General features: G+C 43.8%; 1 protein-coding gene across 6 annotated transcripts in view; it reads left to right on the forward strand.

Annotated features, from left to right (window-relative positions):
• Positions 1 to 17,411, forward strand: part of grik5 (glutamate receptor, ionotropic, kainate 5) — a 112,704-nt gene that overhangs the window by 81,417 nt on the left and 13,876 nt on the right. For 4 of the 6 annotated variants that reach the window (XM_030103298.1, XM_030103302.1, XM_030103304.1 and 1 more), the window contains exons 12-19: positions 2,722 to 2,925; positions 3,886 to 3,999; positions 4,544 to 4,653; positions 4,904 to 5,077; positions 7,477 to 7,642; positions 9,312 to 9,537; positions 14,499 to 14,627; positions 16,725 to 16,891. In XM_030103298.1, the coding sequence (XP_029959158.1) occupies positions 2,722 to 2,925; positions 3,886 to 3,999; positions 4,544 to 4,653; positions 4,904 to 5,077; positions 7,477 to 7,642; positions 9,312 to 9,537; positions 14,499 to 14,627; positions 16,725 to 16,891 (1,290 nt within the window). The remainder of the gene's footprint in view (positions 1 to 2,721; positions 2,926 to 3,885; positions 4,000 to 4,543; positions 4,654 to 4,903; positions 5,078 to 7,476; positions 7,643 to 9,311; positions 9,538 to 14,498; positions 14,628 to 16,724; positions 16,892 to 17,411) is intronic. The other 2 variants (XM_030103300.1, XM_030103303.1) reach the window with 1 other exon arrangement.

Here is a 17,411-nt window from a genome sequence, read left to right on the forward strand (position 1 = left end):
ACCGAGAGAGTTTCTCACCTTGTCATAGTGCGTAATTACAAATTAGATAGAATAGACTGAGGAAATTAAAAGATGGAAAAAGAGTAGAGATAAGTCGAGAAAAGGAGTACTGTTTAAAATAGTCTAATATAGCAAATATCTACGGTCAATCTAATATGTCTTCTTCCATTCATTTATTATATTCATTGTATTTGAGTGAGGTCCACTGAAACCTGAAGCCTCTCAACTGATTCCGTGTATTCTGGGCCACCAATACGTCGCACTTGATACATGGAGCCCCAGAACCACGAATACACACACTTGCTCATCTTTATGGCCAATTTGGAGTCAGTGGTTTACTTAACAAGCATTGGATTGTTGAGAAAAGCTTATCTCAGAAGCTTAGGCAGAACAGTAAAAGCTCCACAAAACAAAGGCTCCTCAGTCAGCAGGTTCAAACCAGGAACCTTCTTTGAATCAGTGCTGATCACTGCTCCACCATGCTGCTCAGGATTGTTGTTTGACAGATTCTTTCTCAGTTGTAACAAAGCTTCATTCTCTGCTGTGTTATGAGAAAGCGTACAGCAGAGCTCAGTTTATGTATCGGACCATTCCCAACGTTTTGTCTTTGCTGGCGCCACTGGATCTTGTTTGGAGCGTCTGGTGCCTCCAGGTGCTGATAGTCAGGTGCCTCATTTGCACCTCTCAATGCAGAGTCATGGTGATAGACGAGTGTCTGCAGTCCCACATCTCCGCAGCCTGGGACCAGACGATATCCTGGAAGACGACAACGCTCAGCCCCACAGAGTTCACATGTGGAAGTGGAGAGGCTGAAATAACCCCAGTCGACACTTGCTGGATCTGGTTGGATTTGCTACTCTTTGCTCCTCATGACAGCAGCCAGCACAGCCACGTTGACCGATAAAGGTTGAGCGTAGTCGTGTTCAGCTGTGCTGACTGACAGCGTCTACTCCTTCTGGAGGATCCTGTTTGCTAATATCCCAAATTATTCAATCCACTGAACAAAACAACACAAAGGTCAGTCTCTTGTGCAGTGGAGAAAATCTCTATTGCACTGACAGGGAAAATTGTTGGAACCTGGATAAATACCTTTGACTGCTCTTCCCACACATGTTGCTTACAAATATGGAGGCATTAAAAAGGAAAATAATCTGGCTAACACGAACGTCTTTACTGTGTTTTCTTTTTTGATATCTCTTATGTTGGGAAATCAAACATCAGTAATATTTCGAGGTGTTGCGCGAGTGAAATGAATACGTTAAGATATTGAAGCAAAGAAGAGTTTATTTGCCACACAAACAGTGAAACGTCAATGGAGAGCAGGCGGTAAAGTACAGACTGAATTTATGATGCATTTTCTGATTCACAGGACTGCAGAGACTCAGCTACAATGCGCTGAACTTGTGTTTGTTGGGTATGAACTGGTGTCTTTCATGTAACGGTTTTAAAGCGTGCCAGCAGGAGTGATTCCAGCCTAAATGATGCACATCAGGTTGTAGAGGTTGGCGTTCGGATGCCATTGCTGTTTTTAACCCTTCTGTAGTCGTTGATTGAGATCCTGCTCTCACACATTGTCTCATTGCTTTTGTGGTGTTTGATGTTTGTGCTGGATGCGTGCTGGACAGCTTGCTGAGTTGTAATAATGCAGCACAGGGAAAGCAGTGTGATGTCTGCTCGACTGAGCGAGGTGTGAACACATGGAGGGTAGTGTACCCAGTTATCTCCACTCTGCGTGTGGGTGTAATTCCTCTGTGACATTACACGTGGTGTGCTTACTACTGGCCTTTAGTTAGAAAAGAAAAAAGGAAAAACGTGTCCTGTCTTGACATATTTCAATAGTTTGATATATAGTACTTTTTTTTTTAATTTCTGGAAATGAAAATGGCTTGAAATGTTTAATTTTATGGGTAGTGTGTCACGGTGGAGGGTGGAGGGTAAAGGGAGGTGGACCCAAAAAGCCAGGCACAGTCGGAGTTCCAAAAGAAACTTGTATTTACTGTCCAAACACTACCCCAAAAACAGAAAGTCCCAAAAATCCCCAAAAGAAAGCATCCAATGAAATCCAACGGAAGGATGACGGTCCAAACCAAGCTCGGGGTGGATTCCGCCAAGGACTCGGGAAGTAAGGGCCGAAGATGCGGCCACCTCCAGGACTGCGGCGGCCGCACACGCCGACAGGAACGCTGCCGAAGCAGCGCTGTGAGCCCCCAGCCGGGAGCGCTGAAGGAGAGCGGAGACACCTGCTGCCGCTCTCCACACGGCCAGAGGGGGAGCCGGGACGCCTGCCACAGCTCTCACACACGAAGCAGCACTCCTTCCAAGGAGCACACTGGGCACGAAACTCCCGACTCACGGGAGAAAGGACACGGACACGACTGGAGACGTAGACCTGATTGATGTAACGAACCGACTAACAGAACACAGACAGACGGCCCGATTACTGGCATCTCATGATCGGGAACATGCGAACAACATCAGGGTGGGGAACAGCAATCGGACAGGAGGAGGGGGAATCAAAGGGCCTGAGACGAGAGAACGTGGTTGTTTGTCTGTCTGTGTTTGACCTGTGAGGGACCGGAGGGACTCAAGGTGTGTCCTGCTTTCGCCCAGCAGCCGAGATTGGCTCCGGCGTCCCACATCTGTCTTTTAGTCAGTAAAATCTCGGCTCAGTTGGCATATTTCTAGTTTTAGACTGTTTTTCCGTGTCTTCCGTGTGTTCAGGAGAACCCGTATGTGATGCGCAAAGACAACTACCAGGACTTCCAGGGCAACGACCAGTATGAGGGCTTCTGCGTCGACATGCTGAGGGAGCTGGCAGACATCTTGAAATTCTCGTTCAAGATTAAACTGGTGGATGATGGACTGTACGGGGCTCCAGAGCCCAATGGCTCTTGGACTGGCATGGTTGGAGAGTTAATCAACAGGGTAAGTACTCATCCTCTACCCAATTCCCCACACTTTATTCGTTATTCTCTCTCTCACACACACACACTCCCTCTCTGTCTCTCTGCCTTTCCGTCTGTCTCTCTGCTTTTCTGTCTCTCTCTCTCAACACAGAAACTTGCACAAATGTTTTAACCAGTGTTTCTTAGCCCCAAAACACAACTCTGCTCTAACTTCCCGTGTCTCAAATTGCCCTCAGAGGGGAGTAAGACTCTTATCTAGGACAAAAGCTGACTTGATAATTCCCCAAAAGAGAATTGGTAGCATTGCCTAAAATGTTCTGTGCCATTTCTCCTCACAGTCACCTGCCTCCATGCCAGCCCGTTCCCTCCTTTCTCCCTCTGTCGGTCCGGGCCTAGTGCGCTTCTGACAGACACTCTGGTTGAAGCAGGCTAATGAGAGCCCCTCTCTGCTTAATTACCATAAGGTATACTTCAATTACCAGACTGTGGTCCCTGTGTGGGGGGCTGCCACGTTGGTGCTCCCCCAGCTCTCCACGCTTCCTCTCCCTTCCTGCCCTCCCCACAGCCTGATCACTCAGCTCTAATTAGCGGCCCATGTTCATCAATTAGCTTTTAATGGAATAGATGGAGAGGAGGCAGAGCGACCAGAGACCTGCAAGGTTTTATGCAGGTGGAAAGACCAACCAGCCAGCGCTTACTCGCAATTAGCCTCATTTGGACGCTTGCTAATGTGCTTGAGACAGAGTGCCCGTTTGTATGTTTTTGCAAATGTGTTTTCAAGTACAGAGTCAAACTTTTCATCTTTCATCTGGGAAATCAAAAAAAAAAAAAAAAAAAACTGTGAGCAGCATCAGAGGTCTTTTCTATTTTTGCGCAGCGATCTGACCACCTGTCGTTTCCTCTCTCCTTTGCTACATCTGTCTGTTTCTCTCGCCCCCGCTACTATCCTTCCACCTATCTTTCTTTGTCAATCCTCTAGAAAGCAGATCTGGCCGTGGCGGGCTTCACCATTACATCAGAAAGAGAGAAAGTTATCGACTTCTCTAAGCCGTTCATGACCCTGGGGATCAGCATCTTGTACAGAGTTCAACTGGTGAGGGTGTTATCGCGGGCTGAAGGGCGCCCGCTGGGTGATACTCCGCACAGATCTTGTACTGGATTTAATTTCTTTTGCTTGCACTGTTTTAAAGCCGAGAGGGTCACACAGAAGATGACAGCCCACGTGTGCTAAGACGAGGCATAAAGGTCGTTCTTTGAAGCCGCGATTGTGCTGCATTCACTAAGTCCACACTGAAACCTATAGGTGTAATTTCTATTGCTCGATAAGTCAGCGCTCTGTAACTGGGTAACAGTGGCAGCTTTACATTGCTAATGAGGCTCGGAGTCCGAGCCAAGTGAGCTCCAGCAATAGGCATTGTGAAAGGGAGCAGTTATGGATTGTAGCATTAGCGTATCAGAGCACTGCAGACGTGGTATCAAAGTGCGGTGAAGGACACTGCCCTCCTGTGGTGCAGAGGGGACATCCGCTGACAACCGGAGCCTTGACACCTTTTTTTGAACCTTTCTGTCCGCCCATCAGTCACTGTCCACCTTTGTTTATTTTCCATCTCTCCTTTTCGCTTGTTTCTCGGTACCAGGGTCGGAAGCCGGGCTACTTCTCCTTCCTGGACCCCTTCTCGCCGGCTGTCTGGCTCTTTATGTTGCTCGCCTACCTGGCAGTCAGCTGCGTGCTCTTCCTTGCTGCAAGGTCAGTACATTACATCACACGCACACTGATTGTCTCCAGCTCACATCTGCGCGCTGTCGCCATTTATCTTGTTGAACACGAGTCTCCTGTCTCGTATTGAAATTTTTTACCTTATACAACCTCCGGCAGACAGTTTGACAGGGGTCAAATGAATGATTGCTAATGACTGGAGTGATTTGACAGAAGTAGATTACCACGTTGGAGTGTGTGTCCTTAAGGTCGCCTTGCCGCACCTGTGTTTTCCCACCAGGTTGAGCCCTTACGAGTGGTACAACCCTCACCCCTGTCTGCGAGAGCGCAGGGACATGCTGGAGAACCAGTACACCCTGGGAAACAGCTTGTGGTTCCCTGTCGGAGGCTTCATGCAGCAGGGATCGGAGATCATGCCAAGAGCCTTGTCCACCAGATGTGTCAGCGGGGTTTGGTAAGTGGCGTCCGCATGTGCTACGTCTTATATTTGCTGCTGAATTTATTCATAACCAAATGATTAAATAACCAAAAAACTACTATAAACGACGCCAACTCAAAACTCCAAACACAAACAAGCCCTTTTCAAGAGGTGGAAAATAAAGGCAGTGGAAGTCCGCTTTGCACCGGCCACTGCCATCTTGGCATCTGTCATGTCTCCCCACTTCAGGCCAAACCCAATCAGCTCCAACAAGTGGACGTGCCACGCCAAGCGGCGAGCCGAGCCAACACACAAGAAAGCCGTGGGCAGTGATGTCTGCTCTTCACTGCAGGCCCGGTAAAAAGGGAATACGTGGACAGCAAAGCTAATCGTGTTTTGAAAACACACAACTGAGCATAGCGTACAGATAATACAGGCAAAAATATAAAATAAGCTCATGTGCAAAACTAAAACTGTGACAGATGTGATGATTCAGGTTAATATAACCTCCGAGCTCGTATTTAAAGGAGAAAATCCGAAAAGTAGCTGACTTAAGAAAATCATCGTCTGTTGATCCCAACATCCCCTTGAAAATCAATTTTACAATTATATAATAACACCTGGCACCTTCTACCTAAGTAAATGAAGGCAAACATCACACACACACACACACACACACTCACAAGGCTGCACAAACACACACTTGCATTGTGACATTATGCCAGCCAGTTTAAAAGCTTCCTTGAGTCTGTTGTTACTTCACTTTGATGTTTGACCTTCGCTGTGCGGAGAGACGTCTGTGCAGCGTGACACCAGAAGGCCGGTTCTGCCTTTATCTGCTGAAGGAGAAACTTTCACAGTTTGCGTCTGAAATATGAGTTTGAGACATGAATCTGCAAGCAGGGAGCGGACCTGGCAGCCACTTCTCTCAACACATTTCTGGTTTCTGGAGGGATCTTTCTTTTTTTTTTTTTTAAACTGTCACACATGATTTAAACACCTCTGCGTGTGCTTCGTATTGTAAGTAAGTTTTTAAAAAATGGACAGAAGCAGTGCTGCTGAATAGAAATGGTGGAGATGGGACAACAATACAAAAAGCAATAAAATAGTAATTAAATAAAAACACATTGAATTACATTGAAATGATAGCCTAATTGATGACAGTAGTTAAAAATGAAGAGGCAATAAATAACATTTATGACTGGAGACACCAGAAGTCCAAACCATATAAATGCAACTCAAAACAAGATTTGAATATATTAGCTGCAGAGCCATTTTGACAATATGTCCTAAACTGATATGATGAACCAGAGTTAGTGTTTCTCTTCTTTTAAAAGGTGCATTTTGGTTACTTTTTTTTTATTACAATTACTTGCATTTTTCTCCAGGCTTCTTCTTCTTCTTCTTTTTTTTTTCTGCACAATCTGCTCTGTAAGATAATGACATTTACATTTTAAATTTCAGGCATGTAGCTGAATTGTAGCGCACAACTTTCAGTCCCTGAGCAGCAACATTTTATGCAAACAAAGAGAAAATGCTAAGCTCACAGAAATACTAGCCTGATCACACTCCCGTGGCAAGAGTGACTCTGAAAGAGACACATGCTGAGAAAGAAATAATTATTGCTGAGAGCCAAGGAGATAAAGCGGAGAGGGAGACAGGAACAGCAAATTACAGAGTGGAATAAGATGAGGGATATTATTAGGCATCGTTAAGCACATGAGGCTGTTTTTGCATAAAGTTTTTAGATGTACAAGAATATAATGGTCCGTCAGTTCAACAGTTCATCCTGGGTGTGAATCAGTGAAAACAGTATTTCTCTATATTCACTTCATTTGGGAGTTGAGAAGCTTTGCTGTGATGTTCTTCTTCTCCTTATTCTACAGATATATGGATTGTTTTTTTCTCTCTCTATGATTCTCTGTTTAACCCCGCTGTGGCGTTTGGATCAATTCAACCAGTTTTCAGAAGTGAACTTGTCAGAGCTTTGGCTTAAACAACCTGAACTTGTTGAACTGTGTGTTTTATTAATATCATGGCATGTTTTCTGCCATCAAAATAAACGAAGTAAAACAGTGTCTAGACATAATACTAAGATATTCTGTGATATTCCATAAACCTGTGTACCTCTGTTGATATCAATGTAAAAATAATTGAACATTTCTGCTTCATGTATGAATTTGACTTTTAATTTGGATTTGATGAACTTAAAGTGCTACATTGGATTAATCGGTGTGCTTGCATTGCTCGTTGGTGTGTGTGTGTGTATGTTTGTGTGTATGTGTGTGACTGCATGTCCTTTAGTGTTGGCCCAGTGATGGACTGACTGGGACGGGCTCCAGCTACCTGCGACTCCACTTTGGATAAAGTGTGTATAGAACAAGATGGATGACAGACGTCCTCATCCGTCTCTCTCCCCTGTTTCCCGCGGACAGGTGGGCATTCACCTTGATCATCATTTCCTCCTACACGGCCAACCTGGCGGCCTTTCTGACCGTTCAGAGGATGGAGGTCCCCATCGAGTCCCCGGACGACTTGGCTGACCAGACCAACATCGAGTACGGGACCATTCACGGAGGGAGCACCATGACCTTCTTCATGGTACAGCCTGTCACATGAGCTGCACGAGGAATATAAAATAAACTATGAGAGTTCGATGTGCAAATCGTGTTAAATTATAGTAAAATAATGCCTATATGGTACAATGCAGGGAGAGGGTTTTGAAACCTCCCTCTAATAACGTTTTCACAGAGCCGCCTAGAAACCGAATTACAGAATAATTACAGAAAACACCCAAGAAGGAGACAATGACAACATACCTCTAATGCATGCTTGATTACACATCAAAAGACCACAATAACAGGTGTTTTTCAAAGCGTGATATGTGAGCACGGCGTGGCATTATGCAGGTGTTTTGTGTGCGTGTGTGAGGAGGGATAATAGTTCATACGAAGCTAACCATTGCACAATAGTAAAAATGCATCATAATGACATAAACAACTTTAAGCATCTACAGTAAAGTGTGAGAAACCTTCTTCAAAACAGCAGTTCAGTGTTTTTTCTGGCCTCTTTATGGAGTTGCAGAATGTTGCCAGATAGATAAAGTCACCATTTAGTTCCCTTCCCTGCAGTTTAGTTCAGCTGTTGGAAAATGACCTCTGTGGATATCATATTTTCAGGGATAAAGCGCCGATGATTTATGGGTTACATAGATATACACTAATGTATGAATTGTACCGTGTTACCTGTTTGATTCACTGATATCTTTTATCGCTTTTATCATGTTACGGGGAAATCGCGACGCGCTTGTTTTGTTTAGATTTACTGCGGTGATTTTGCCTTGGCTGCTATGAATGGAGTGAATTATTATCCTTATACTTTCCACTATATCTCTGAGTTTTCTTTATGTGTTTGTGATAAGTGGCTGCCTGCCTGTGTTTGCCTGCGAGGACGCTTCCGGCATGTGTGTTTGTCAAAGTGTGCACGTGCGTTTCTTTTGTCTTTGTTTTGCAGGTGTGCTATAGCACGGGGGCGTGTGTAGGTGACTGTTTTGAAGGATGGATTTGTTTGTTTGTGTGCGTGCGCTGGAGATGGCACCACGCCAGCTCGCGAGCGTGCGCTTTTCATTCTCCGGCGTTTGTCCGCGTTGCTCGGGATGTGAGGGAGAGCGGCCTGTGTTTGCCGACATAAGCCACTTTCATTGCTACAGTACATTACCCCACTCAGTGCTCAATCCACACACACACACACACACACACACAACATACAATCATTATAACACAGATGCCTCCTCCTCTACGCCTTACCTTTCTCCTTTTACACTCTTAACCAGACGTGTGACATATAATTGTGTACATTAAACGCTTAATCCTGTTTTCAGGCTTGCCATATTTTGTTAAGTGCTCAGCCTCCGTCTCTGTGTTGATTTGCCTCCTTCTGTTAGAAAGGATGATGCATCAGCTACGCCACGAGCAAATAATCTGTTACCTCGGCTCACCTTGCTTCACCCCCCATTCTACTCTCCTCGCTGCTTTTTCTGTATGTCTCCTATTGATGTTTTACTCTGCTTGTCATTGTTGACACCAGATCCTCTGCTCGGTGTTCTGCTCTCTTCCTTGCTTATCTCGGATGCATCTGTTTCATTTTCCCCCCTTTTCCTATTTTCGCTCCCCCTTCAAAGGCAGACGAGCGCGCGTGTCGGGGGAAGCTCGTACGGAGCGCTCGCCTTTGCTGAATCCACGACTGTCTGGTGTTTCTCGCTTCTCCGCAGAACTCCCGCTATCAGACCTACCAGCGCATGTGGAACTACATGAACTCCAAGCAGCCCAGCGTGTTTGTGAAAAGCACGGAGGAGGGCATTGCCCGTGTGCTCAACTCCAAGTACGCCTTCCTGATGGAGAGCACCATGAACGAGTACCACCGCGGCCTCAACTGCAACCTGACGCAGATCGGAGGCCTGCTGGACACCAAGGGCTACGGCATCGGCATGCCTCTGGGTAATGACGTCTCCTCTATGTATCGCTGCTTGCTGTGTTTGTCGATCTCGGTAAATCTCCTCCACTTCTGCTGGAAGGTTATTCCTGTTGAAGAGGAGTTTTTCTTGTCTTTATTGTTTACCTTTCTTGATTATTTGAATGAGATGACTTGTTAACGGCGTTGTAGTATTAGTGCGAAGGTTTCAGGCTGGTGTGGTATTATTCTACTTATCCATCATGCAATACAACCAGGACATCATCCGACTGGCTCCAGAAGTGTTCTGCAGCAGAGGAAAACAGCCTCACACATTCAGTCAGCCTTTATTGGAAACTGCCTTCAGCAGAAAGCACAACAAGGAGTCCTGGAAGTGGCAGCGTGGCCCCGGTGTGGCCCCCACAGAGCCCTGATCTCTGAACTGGATCTGAACCAGACTCCACAGCACATCTCTGCTTCGATCTCCAAGACGGTTCCTTCTAAAGCTGCTTTCAGTGTGCCGAGAAGAACTGATCCTTGTTTGAAGGCAGAATGGTCACAACAAATGCGGATATCTCTCCTGCAAATTTTGCACATATCCAAACCAGCCTAAAGATTTTGCATGGAATGTAATTAAAATTGAACCAAATTGAATTAATTAAATGGCAAAAGAGCACTTTTAAAAAGTAGAACTCGCTAATTTCATGTAGCGATTGATTGTTCAATACTGTAATTATCCACACAATCATATTGTAGTAATGTCAGACATTTTAAATTTAGGAATTTGCTTTGAGGAAATAACCTTGTGATAGCTGCAATCTAACATCCATTAGTTTATAGCTTTAACTTCGATTTCTTTTCTTTGTGGCATCAACATGCTTCACTCGTCCGGCAGCAATCACAACAACTGAAATCATTACTGCATCGACTGACAAAGGAGATTTCCCATGTTATCTCATTTGATGATTCCATTTATGTCCGAGTTATTATATAATAGCTTTTTTAATTCTCCGCTGTGCTTTCCAATCAGTGAAGTATTTAAAATATGTAACCAGATTAACATTTGAAACAAATTTCAACCTGAAAAAATTATGAAAATTAGAGTCTTTGTCCTGTGAAAACACTGAAGAAGGAGGCGCGAACATCAATAGTAATTAAGTGATTTTCTCAAGCTTCAGAGCCTTTGCAAACCCTTGATCTCCACATGTCTTTTGCGTTTAGTGACAAGCCTTGAGGAAACATTTGGCCTTATCAGGATGCTACAGGTCATAAACGCAGCTGTCGTGTCTTTGATTAGAGCCTCGGTTTATCAATAAAGTCTTCAAATCAGCTGTAAAATGACCAGCAGGCCATTGTGATCCCAGTAAAAAAAGCCACACTCACCTTTTTCTTTGTCCCGTTGTAAACATTGTGGACTCTGTCCGAGAGAAACTAACAGAACAAGATGTTCTGGTAATCAAGACAAGAAGTTTATCAATTATGTATGTTTCTCTTAAAGGAAGGAACACATTTAGTCGGCCGCTCAATGAAAGAACGATCCACAGAGAGGAAGATCTATCTCAGTGAAGCCTTAAACACATCACAGTAAAGTGGTTACCAGTCTGTTGAGGTGTTTCCGCTGATCGGATACAGCCGCACTACTTCTGACTCTCCGCCACCGGGCCCATGTGTTCATATCAATAACGATAAAATGATGTGAAGAGCACCTTTCAAAACGGTGCCTCCAAGTGACTCAAAGTAAAATACAATGCAGCAATCAAAGAAAAGGCGAGACAAGACAGAAAATTATGAATAAATGAAGAAGCAGTTACATCCCCTCATGGAGCGATAACATGCTTTCTGATAAAAGTACACTTTTTTTTTTTTTCCATGAAGCAGCTCACTGACTCAGTTCATTTCTGTGTTTGAATTGCGAGTGTCTCAATCACAGAGTGACTTTGTTTGATTATAATATTTAATTTGGGTGCCTTTTGAAGGGACAAAGATATTCATTTTATTACAATTCACTATTTCATGAGTGAAAAAAAAAAAAAAAAAAACAGATAAGAGAAACATTTGAACATTGTCCGTAACACAGTAGTCGTCGTCCTTTTGATTACCTTCATTTTTAATTATCTCACAGCCGTTCGTTGAGAACTTGGTCGGCACGTCGAGATCCACTGAGGTGAAAGAGTGCGTTAAAACAGACATCACACCTTGAACATCGACTAAACGAAATCCTGCGCTTTAACAGCAGCAATTTGATCTTTTCATAATGCACTTGTAAAAAAAATGCATTCAAGATTTCATAGCGTTATTCATCCCCGGGGGCAATTACGTTTAATTCAGCAGTCATGTTAATAAAAAAAAGTGATAAATAAAATGGCAAATACAGTCTGGAAAACACTGCGCCAAGTAACAGACCGAATCAGCTTTCATAACCAGAGCAGCAAAAAAAAAATACTTTTAAAATAAGAATGAACTTTTTCAGGGTTTCAGAGGGTTGAAGCTTATCCCAGTGCATTATGGGTAACGACAGTGTACAACGCAGACCGATCACATCCATCACACATTCAGAGTCACAACTTCTAGTAATGTCTCTGGAGGAAACCGGAGGAAACCGGAGGAAACCGGAGGACCTGGGAAAAAGCCTCACATGCAAGAGAAGATCATGCAAATGCAGATAGGCAGTCCAGCTGGGAATCGAACCAAGGACACCAGGTTGTGAGATGAGAAGGCAAACCACTGCACCACTGTGGTAATTGAAAACTATACAACAACATCCAATGACTGATTTAAGTAGCACAAAGAAGCCTGAATGTGAATACAGAAGGAATGTTCAATCTATTAAGAATGAATGAATGAATGAATGGATGAATGAATGAATGAACAGGAGGGCCAGAATTTATGAAATAGAATTGTGATGCAGGTGGCTAAATCAACATAAAATCCACATTAGATATGTACCAATAGTTACACTGTTTCCATTGTATTTAGTGGATTTATTTTAGAAAAAAATAAAAAGAAGAAAGAAAACATTCCAAATCCTTAATTTCTGCTGTCAAAGGACTATATTCAATTTCAGGTTAGGTTTCTTCAGCTACAAACAGCAGCATCATTAGTCAGGTCTGTTTCCAGACGAGAGTGAAGTGGGTCACCCATCGCCCCACTGACCCCTCTGAGGAGGAGGCCCGTTGTGGCTGTGCATGTCCGACAGAGAGCAGGAAGGCTGAGCCAGCTATCTGAAATGTGAGAATATAAACACAATCACCGGAAAAGACTGGAAACTCATTAATTGACAGTGGGAGAGGCAAAAACACCTGCACGAGATCAATTATGCTAAACAGACACGTGTAACTGTGCCTGATCGCTCAGATTAGATCTGAAAAATGTCTTGTATGTGGTTGATTTATTTTTTATCAGTGGCATTAGTTCCTATTTCTACTGGAATTAACAAACATGGAGATAATTGCTTGTCCACAAATCTTTTCCAAGGCATTGAGAAGATGTCACTAAATCAGAGTGATCTGCACTAATGAAGCAGTCAGTCATGGCTACACTCGCTCTTATTGACCAGCAGTGTGAAAGAAAGGACGGCTGCGGCCAAAGCAGGACCGGATGTCGTATTGAGCCTTGTAAGAAACCACAAATCCATTTTTTAAAAATATTATTTTCCCACGTACATGTTTTCATGCAGGTATTTTACAGATAATTCAGTTTGCATGAATAGTTCACAATAACAACCCTGAATAGATGAATATGAAGCGCTGGTTGTTGGGTTTAATCTAAAGAGATGACTTTTGCAAAGTGTGAGAAAAAAAGGGTTAAAAAAAAAAGATTTTGTAATATTATCTGAGCAGCGACTTTCTCGAGACATCCAGGAAATAATTGGCAATAAGTTGCGTTTATGCTACTTTGAACTGAGATAGCTACCAATTGGAAAGGTCCAATTTCACAGTTTACAGGACCGAAATGACAACAACAAATAAGCAACACGTGCTCCTTCTGCGGTTCTGCTTTACTGCTGCTGACAGGGTTCAAAACAGAGACAAACCAGCTCATCAGCACACACACCCATCCACATCCACACTTCCATCCATGAAAGCGATACACGTTTGCTATCCAGCTGTTTTAAACTCCAACAGTTGTTTTAAATATAAACCTGCTAAGCAAAAACATAATGTAAGACAATACATTAGGTTTGTTTATTGCTGTAATGGTTGCTATCTAGCTGTCCTGGTGGATGGATGGATGGAAAGAACACTATACTGCGCCTACTTGTTATTGTTCATGAAGGATTTGCAGAACTGATAATAGATTTCTTTTTTCTTGGAAGTTTATAATTGAAGTTTGCAGCTGTTGCTGAACGAACCTTGAAATGTCTTGTTTGACTCCTGTTGACTGTTCTGCCCCCCCCCCCCTTTTTTTTTTTAATACTTTCATTTTCAAATCCTTTTTCTTATTTTGATTTTTCTCTGATATACCAGTCCTCAGATGTTGGCATTATTCTTTGTTTCACTGTCTTTGATTTTGACTAAGCCCCTCTAAGAAGCGGCGTCACCCGTTACTTTGATAATCCTCCGAACAGCTGTCCACACTTTCCACAGTGACGACTTCTCTGATAAGCACTGTCTCTTGGTTATCGTTCAGATTAGGTATCGCTATGGTTACTGATGAAATGCATGTATAATTTCTTGTTAAATGCCCCGTCAGACCTGACGCCGCTCTGCTTTAGAGTGTCCTTTTGGTAGCTTACTTTGTATGCTGCCTGACCGGCCGCTGTACCATTGTCTCTGTCTGGTTGTAATCTCACTGTTTATCTCGCACTAATCCTCTCTTTATACTCTCCGCAAGTTCACTTGTAGCCATTTCAAAGCTGCTACAGCCTTTCTCTCTCTTTTCTTACACTACTTTGCCTTCTCTTCTCCTCTCTTCATGTTTTGAAATCTTCCCCTCTGTTTGCCGGAGCTCTCGCGCCGCATCTTGCCCGCCGCCCGCTCTCATCCTGCCTTTTCCCGTCATTTGCCAGGATCTCCGTTCAGAGATGAGATCACGCTGGCCATTCTCCAGCTGCAGGAGAATAACCGGCTGGAGATACTGAAAAGGAGGTGGTGGGAGGGAGGCCAATGTCCCAAAGAGGAGGACCACCGTGCCAAGGGTGAGTCGACCGCAGCTGCGCCGCTCCCCTCCCTCCTCCTCTGTAATGTCCACAGTAATAGTCTCCTCACTCCCCGCTACAGTCCAGCTAATGGCTAATGTCTAACCTAATGTCCTTGTGAAGGGTGCTTTGCACAATCCACTTCCACAAATGTCTTTTCTTTGTCTCAGGTGGTGGGTAATGTGAATTTTATTGGGGAGACTTGTCTGTTTACACGTGTGTAGTAAATGGGCACCGGCGCTAAAAGTCTGCGCCCGTATGACCGGCAGAGACCGTAAAAAAAACGGGACCGTGTTGATGTTGTTGCTGTCAGATGCGTTTCAGTGTCTCATAATTCTGTTACTCACTCAGCCACTTCATCCCAAGCCATTTGAATTTTTTAATTCAATTGAAAGAGCACTCAGGCGAGTTAATATTGCACTTACATAGAGCCGAGGTACTTGCAGGAGACATGCTTGAAAAAACACCGGTCAGAAGTGAAGCCACAACTCAGGCTCTGAAAATACTGAGCGTCATATTTTGCCTAATGCAGCATGACAGCATTTTTTTTTTTTTTTTCTGTTGGCGTCTCCCTGAGTGGTGACGGCCATTCGCTCTGTCAACTCCCTGCAGATTGTTACACAGGTCGGCCTGTGAACAACCTAAACCAAGTCATTTGAGGTCTGATGCTGAAGTCGAAGCGAGAATAAGAATAGATGTGAGAAAACACAGGTCATATTTTGTGGGAGTGGATTTACCAGTAAAGGATTCAGTCCTGAAACTAGATAGACGTTTCCAGTTAAAGATCTATGGTTCAGTCCTCCATCCCATACTGTGACCGGTATGAAAACACCCTCGGAGTGACTGCAGTAATGGGAGTTACACAGTCTTCACTGTAGTGCTGCAGGACCCTGGCTCAGACCAAAACTTTAAAAAACAGAATAAAAATGTACATATATCCAGTTTGGTTTGTGCTCACACTGACATTTTTAACATCAGTCCAAAGGAAGTTTGAAAAAGAAAGTCCCACAGCTGATGTTTTGTGTATTTTCTGATGTAACATCAATAAAAATGTTGTGCACTTATGTAAATGCTTGTTGGGTTATGGAGGTGTGATTTGTACGAGAACTCACCCACAGCCTATTAAATGTATGAAGGAGTCAAAACAGCAGCAGGAATTTCTCGGCTATGCCCATCAACTATGATAAACCGTGAGGATACAGAACTCGTGAAGTGTGTCATATCCTGTGTCTGGTCCTCCTACAGCTCTGCGGTCGGCGCCGCATTCATATTTTAACTGTAACTGAAGTGCACTTTCGTCTGTTTGCCAGCGGGCCTTCGTTTTGTTTGTTCGTTTGATGTGAACCGGGGTGCAGATGAAAACATTTATACTTCCGCAGATGGACAGCAATAGCATTATTGGTTTTGTTCGCTGAACCAAACAAGACAAGCGTGAGCACCACCTCAGAGAAAGATTTAATTTCTTGAGAGAAATGCTTTGACCCTCTACCTGATAAGTGGACTTTAGAGTTGGATAATAATAAACACAATGATCAGCCTGTCTCAGGTTGGTGCCTGTTGTTTCCTCTTCCTCCGCTGGTCGTCTGGCAGGGGAGCACGATTTTGTGACATTTTTAAAGAGATTATAATTCATCTCGCTGTTTGTCATCTTGATTGTCTCTCCTGTAATTTTACTATGTTTGCTCACTCTTCAGACAACAACATATATCAATAATCAGTCAGTTCTGCAAGACAGATCCCTTCTCCGTTGCTGTTATTCAGGTTTTTTTTTTCCTTTTTATGAATCGTCTCGGGACTTTGTCGTAGTAATTATCTGCAGTGAGAGTCCAAGGACAGAGGGTGTTTTATGTGATGCCGATTTTAAAATCTCAAATTTATGATTCGTGATGCCGGAAGACTGTCGGTCTCTAACTCTGTGCAAGGCAACAAAAAAAAAAAAAAAAAAAAAAAAAAGAACAAAAACTATTTGTTTAACCCCACAGAGGACTTTATAAAACAATTTCCTCAGACTGCACTGTTCATCCTATCACCAGTGAACCGGTGTTGGTTTGTTTGTGCAATTCAATAATGTCCGTGTCTCCTGTGGCACTCTCCCAGGTCTGGGCATGGAGAACATTGGGGGCATCTTTGTGGTGCTGATCTGTGGCCTCATCATTGCCGTGTTTGTGGCCATTATGGAGTTTGTGTGGTCGACGCGCCGCTCGGCAGAGACAGATGAGGTATGCCCCCATACCTGCCCTCGCCGACCCCACAGACACACCCCAGTAGGTTCCCATGGCATCCCGCCAACCCTTCTGATTATGTTGTTTTGTGCGTGTTTGTGTGCGTGCGTGCGTGCGTGTGTGTGTGAGACACAGTCAGTAGATTTCTTTGTCAGCTTTTACCTCCATTTGTGTTTTGTGTGTGCAACAACATTTGAAGTTCAGCGTGTGACCTGCATGCCAGACGAGACGTGTGCAGCTCTGAATCGCCGTCGTTTCCAAAAACTTTGAGAAGAAACGGAGAATTAATTGCATGCCCTGCCTGTTTCGATGTCACTGTGCTCTCTTAGTGTTCGGTGTGTTAACAGTATGGCGGCAAGTGTTTGTGAGCTAAACATGAGAGTACGAATAAGCAATATTGAGAAAATGCCAATATTTGCTTGCATAAAGAAGTAGCGTGATCTTTTCTCCCTGGCATTAAATGTCATGATGTATCTTCTTTTACATGCCTCACATGTACGCTGGTATTCTTCGTTTCCATTGTTGGATTTCCTCTCACCCATTCCACTGTGCGTCTCCCTCT

The sequence above is a fragment of the Salarias fasciatus genome, chromosome 11 (genome assembly GCF_902148845.1).
Source record: "Salarias fasciatus chromosome 11, fSalaFa1.1, whole genome shotgun sequence".
In the NCBI taxonomy this organism is placed as follows: domain Eukaryota; kingdom Metazoa; phylum Chordata; class Actinopteri; order Blenniiformes; family Blenniidae; genus Salarias; species Salarias fasciatus.